This window comes from Notolepis coatsorum, assembly GCF_963971535.1.
Source record: "Notolepis coatsorum genome assembly, chromosome: 11".
NCBI classification, from domain to species: Eukaryota; Metazoa; Chordata; class Actinopteri; order Aulopiformes; family Paralepididae; genus Notolepis; species Notolepis coatsorum.
In genome coordinates, this window is record NC_140175.1 from 119,706,470 (window position 1) to 119,712,636 (window position 6,167).

Consider the following 6,167-nt stretch of genomic DNA (forward strand, 5'->3'; position numbering starts at 1 on the left):
TCCTAAGGATTCCTATTGTGTATACTACTTAGTATAAGTACATGGGGTTCCTATTGTGTATACTGCTTAGTATAAGTACATGGGGTTCGTGTTGGGTATACTACTTAGTATAAGTACATGGGGTTCCTGTTGTGTATACTGCTTAGTATAAGTACATGGGGTTCCTATTGTGTATACTGCTTAGTATAAGTACATGGGGTTCCTGTTGTGTATACTGCTTAGTATAAGTACATGGGGTTCCTATTGTGTATACTGCTTAGTATAAGTACATGGGGTTCCTGTTTAGTATACTACTTAGTATAATATATGGGGTTCCTGTCGAGTATACTACTTAGTATTGGAACAGAATATTTGGGCAGCACGGTGGTGTAGTGGTTAACACTGTCTCCTCACAGCTAGAAGGTCCTGGGTTCGATTCCTGCTTGGGGACCAGGTACCCAGGTGGGGTATCTCCTGGGCCTTTCTGTGTGGAGTTTGCATGTTCTCCCCGTGCTCGCAAGGGTTTCCCCTCCAGATAAGATAAACCCAAAGGAAAAACATGCAGAACAGATGGCTAACGCTGTCGCGTCCCTGACGAAGATGGACAGGAGCACTTGGATTGGTCCCCGGGCGCGGCCCACGCCACAGCCCATGTCTGCTCCCGGCTGCCCTTGGGGGGGAAGGACGACGGGATGGGAAAAGTGCAGAGAGACATTTCATCAGTGCATGTGTGTGTGAGTGTTCCTGTGCATCGCTCATCTCGCATGTGTGTGTTCTTCTTCTAAAAAAGTACATGGGGTTTCTATTTAATATACTGCAAACTGTGTTTGGGGACCTGTTCTCTTTATTCTTTTCAAGTCTACTTTCAGCTTAAACGGAACTAAATGGTTTCTTTCCTGTATGAGTTCTAGTGTGTTCCTTCATATTTGATTTAACATTGAACCCTTCCCACAAACTGAACAGTTAATGGTTACTCTCCAGTGTGAGTTCTCATGTGTTGCTTCATATTTCCCTTCCTACTGAACCCTTTCCCACAAACTGAACAGCTAAATGGTTTCTCTCCAGTGTGAGTTCTAGTGTGTCTCTTCAGATGTGTTTGCCGACTGAACCTTTTCCCACAAACTGAACAACTAAATGGTTTCTCTCCAGTATGTGTTCTCATGTGGCTCTTCAGATGTGCCTTCATACTGAACCCTTTCTCACAAACTGAACAACTAAATGGTTTCTCTCCAGTGTGAATTCTAGTGTGTTTCTTCAGACTTGTTTGCTGACTGAACCCTTTCCCACAAACTGAACAGCTAAATGGTTTCTCTCCAGTGTGAGTTATCATGTGTTTCTTCAGACTTGTTTGCTGACTGAACCCTTTCCCACAAACTGAACAAAGAAATGGGTTCTCTCCAGTATGAGTTCTCATGTGTGTCTTCAGATGTGTTTGCAGACTGAACCCTTTCCCACAAACAGAACAACTAAATGGTTTCTCTCCAGTATGTGTTATTATGTGTGTCTTCAGATGTGCTTGCCGACTGAACCCTTTCCCACAAACTGAACAAAGAAATGGTTTCTCTCCAGTATGAGTTCTCATGTGTCTCTTCAGATGTGTTTGCCGACTGAACCCTTTCCCACAAAAAGAACAACTAAATGGTTTCTCTCCAGTATGAGTTATCATGTGTGTCTTCAGATCTCCCTTCATACTGAACCCTTTCCCACAAACTGCACAGCTAAATGGTTTCTCTCCAGTGTGAGTTATCATGTGTGTCTTCAGACTTTCTTTATGCCTGAACCCTTTCCCACAAACTGAACAAAGAAAAGGTTTCTCTCCAGTATGTGTTCTCATGTGTGTCTTCAGATGTTCCTTTGTACTGATTCCTTTCCCACAAACTGAACAACTAAATGGTTTCTCTCCAGTATGTGTTATCATGTGTGTCTTCAGACTTGTCTTCATACTGAATCCTTTCCCACAAACTGAACAAAGAAAAGGTTTCTCTCCAGTATGTGTTCTCATGTGTGGCTTCAGATGTCCCTTCACACTGAACCCTTTCCCACAAACGGAACAGCTAAATGGTTTCTCTCCAGTATGAGTTCTCATGTGTATCTTCAGATCTCTCTTCTTGCTGAACCCTTTCTCACAAACTGAACAACTAAATGGTTTCACTCCGGTATGATTTTTTATGTGTATCTTCAGATCTCTCTTCTTGCTGAACCCAGGCCTGTTAGACAACGTTTGTATTTTCTGTGTCTTCTTTTGTTTTACTGCCATCAAACCTGGACCTCCACTCTCCTTCCATTCATCACAGTCATCAGTCTCAGCTCCAGAACTGTCATCATCACCGTCATCAGTCTCAGTTCCAGAACTGTCATCATCACCGTCATCAGTCTCAGTTAGAGAACAGTCTGAAGAGAGAGGCTGGCTATCTCTAGTTGGTTCTAAATCACCAGCTGGATCTAAGTTACTGGCTAGTTCTGCTACTCCACAGTCCTCTCCTCCAGGTTCTGTTTTCATGTGTTCAGTTGAGGTGCTGGGTAAAGAGTATGCTTCTCTGTTTTTCTCCCTTTGGGTTTGAAGAGGCTGGAAGGACAGAGCGTTCTCTTGACCATCTTCACATCTCACTGGGTCTACTGTGATCTTGGAGAGATCAGCTTCTTCCAGCCCTTGATCTAGTTCATCTTTAATCTGCTCTGGGTCCCGGTTTTGACTGAGTTGTGAGGACAGAGTGTTCTCACCTTCATTTTCACATTTCATAGGTTGTAAGGTCATCTTGGAGCCATCAGCCTCCTCTAGATCTTGACACAGTTCCTCCTGTTCCTCTTTAATCTGGAGGGGCTCTGTGTCCTGGGTTTGGCTGAGCTGTGAGGACTGAGGTTTCTCTTCATCATGTTCACTCTTCACAGAGACAGGAAGCTCCTCTCCCTCCTGACTGATCCAGAGTTCCTCCTGTTCCTCTTTCATCTGTAGGGGCTCTGGCTCCTCCTGGACCAGACTGGGGCTCCTCTCCTGCTGCTCAGGGGGAACCTCCTCTTCACAGACAAACAGCTGTAAGGCCATGGAGTCTAGAAAGAAGGGCAGAAAATCATTTAAATGTAATTTGTTGTAACCAGGGAACAAACTTAACTTTTTGACTTACCAGCCATTTGGCTGGTAGATTTTTAAAAGTACCAGCCGGGCAGATTTTTTACTAGCCAAAAATTATAAATAGCTTTTTAGTATATCGCCATATGCTATTTTCAATTAATATCATAAACAACATAGAATATTAGCATAATTTTGAGTGGACTGAAGGAATGAGTCAGCGTTGATAGTAAATGCAAATAATTTATTGAAACATAGAAGTGGGGTCGGGACACACACACACACTGTGTTTCAACTCACCACCCCTGCATCATATTGTAGTCTGTCTTCAAACTTCCACTCCTCTCAACATTTTTTATATTTGAATATCAACATTATTTGTCCATCCTCAGTAATCCTCAGTTTACTATAATATACTCCTGTCCTGAGTCCTGACTAGTGACTCCGTCGTCTTTCCAAACGCACGCACACACACACAGGGAAGGGGAGAGTGCCCCCCCCCCCCCATTTCCCTTTCCTCGGTGCAGTTCACTGTGGCTATGCCTCGTCTGATCATCAGGATTAGCTTGTTAGTTTACGTTAACGTTGTAGTGATTGGTACATAAACGTTCATTTCGGGCGATGTGGGCATAAAGGAATGGCGACGGTGTAAAGCATGTAGCTGCATTGGACTCGTTGTGAGAAGAAAAAAAAATCACAGACTTATTTCGAGTCTGTAGGCGCACTGCTGTGTTAACACTGCTCTGTTTAACGCTGCTGCTCTGTTTTCAAGAAACAACACGGAGTGGGCGGATATCATATGACTCGCGGAGTTGCTAGAGGGTTTTTCAAAATAAGAGTATCATATGAACCTGAACGTTGCTAGCTGCCGGAGCCCAGATATTATGACTGGAGCTGCGCTTGGGGCGGCAATGAGACCCGCACAGGATTTTCAAAATAAGAGTATCGATATGAACTACACGCCAGCTGGCGAGCAGACTATTATTTTTAGACGCCAGACGGTAAATCTACACGCATTTGGCGAATGGCGTCTAGTTATTTTGTTCCCTGGTTGTAACCATTGCTTTTGAAAGTAACAAAGGGACAGGTCACTATTTCACACTACACTCTTAACAGGAAAGTAACAACACGCTGAACCAATATATAGGGATGCACAGATCCTATACCCAATACCACTATCAGGCTGATACTAGCTACATGTGATCAGTATCGACTACAGGTGGTCTGATCCATTACCACGTTGTCATAAAGCATCCTCCTCCACTAACATCCCAGCAGCAGTGCATGGTGGAGAGGAAGAAGGACAATGTTCCTGCTGATTCTGCTTGATGAGATGTTGGACAAAGGTTTGGAGTTTATTATATAAGGCTATAAAATAACAAGTGTACATGTACACCTCCAATACTGTACATGTACACACAACTACATGTACACCTCCAATACTGTACATGTACACACAACTACATGTACACCTCCAATACTGTACATGTACACACAACTACACATCCAATACTGTACATGTACACACAACTACATGTACACATCCATTATTGTACATGTACACACAACTACATGTATACCTCAAATACTGTACATGTACACACAACTACATGTACACCTCCATTACTGTACATGTACACACAACTACATGTATACCTCCAATACTGTACATGTACACACAACTACATGTACTGTATACCTCCAATACTGTACATGTAGCTAAGAAGAGGCAAGGGAATCTAGAAGGGAAAACTGGTTGATTTTGAGGTAAGGAGACTACTCCTAATCCACCTCTTAGTACTCATGTGGATTCTGCTTTGTTGGTCAAATCAAGAGAGAAATGAGGACCCAAGTCTCTGAACATAAGAGCAACATTGGAAATCAGGATGAAAAGTCTCCTGTAGCCAAGCATCTCTCTGCTGCAGGCCATGAGGTGTGTAGGCCGAGGTTCCAGAGCATTGAGGGAGTGAATCCCTTGAAAAGAGGGGACAGGGACTGCTTACTTACAGAGAGAGACGTAGAGGAGGAGACAGGGACTGCTTACTCTAGGGCTGGGCGATATGACGATATTATATAAATATCGGGTACAGTTCATTAACGATACACTTTTTTAACGTATTGTGGATATCGTGATGTTTTGCCCAAGAGGATTGTGTCGCGTCAATCTGGTCCACACCCGTTCAAACTTTTGAACAACGCCGCCCCCACACACACTACTGCATCAAAGTTACTAATTATTATTAACAAAGGCATTCGTTTTGTGGCATTAACGTTATATAGTTACACGTTCAATAACATTAGCGTATTTACCCAAACATAGCAACGTCCGATGACGACAGATAGCAAGCGTTACTGTTCATATCTCAGCCCGTGCGGAGTTGTGCATGCCCATTCTGCGGTCTGTTAATAAAGTTTTCAATCAGACAGATGTATGGAAAGGCTTTTATTATAACATTCGTTGCAATAAAATCATTATGGCTTGTTTAGTCATGCTGCGGTGCGCTGGTAATCACTCGGGGATTGGGAGCTGTTGTTGTCGTTGAGCTGAGCTCAGCTCTCATCAAAATCAATTGCGGAAGTAAAAAACGCATAGAGCTTGCCGATTGGTGCTAAGAACAGCAGGGCGGGTTCAATCGGTGTGACGTAATTGGCAGACTCGACTGTCAATCAAAATTATTCTCGAATGAATGAAAACGTTATTAACGATTGCAGAATGGGTACAATACAGTACAGCTCAATACAACAACAGTGGACTGGGGGATGAAGACCAGAAAAAGACTTTCGGCTTTTTTACATAAGGGTCCTCCATTTTCAATTCATCAAAACATTTAGAGACATACAAATATACAGTAGTTTCATAAAAATGCTAAAATGCTATTTATTGATTGATTGATTGATTTAAAACTTTATTAACATATTGCAGAATGGGTACAGTACAGCTCAATACATACAATTGTTAAGGGGATGCAGACCAGAGAAAGTCTTTCGTCTTGTTTACATCAGGGTCCCCCATTTTCAATTAATCATATTTCATATCTAAATCATATAATATCTCATTGCTAAATATATGCAATATATAATCTAATAATCCAATAATCTAAATCTAATATATAATATAAAA

The 6,167-nt window shown here is 42.4% G+C and overlaps 1 protein-coding gene across 1 annotated transcript; it reads right to left on the reverse strand.

The window, feature by feature from the left end:
- Positions 1-204: 204 nt before the first annotated feature.
- Positions 205-1,873, reverse strand: LOC311237256 (uncharacterized protein). The gene is made up of 2 exons (XM_084325062.1): positions 1,388-1,873; positions 205-1,183 (listed from the first exon to the last, which is right to left on the reverse strand). Exons 1-2 carry the CDS (start codon positions 1,811-1,813, stop codon positions 950-952), a joined length of 660 nt encoding a protein of 219 aa, XP_084181188.1. The 5' UTR covers positions 1,814-1,873; the 3' UTR covers positions 205-949.
- Between the last annotated feature and the right edge of the window lie 4,294 nt (positions 1,874-6,167).

Bases quoted from the DNA above. Each gene is read 5' to 3' on its own strand.
- LOC311237256 (XM_084325062.1), bottom strand. From the start codon at position 1,813: ATGAGAACACATACTGGAGAGAAACCTTTTCTTTGTTCAGTTTGTGGG. The intron at 1,184-1,387 runs ACTCATACTGGA...AGTTGTTCAGTT, and splicing joins ATCTGAAGACACACATGAGA to TGTGAGAAAGGGTTCAGTAT.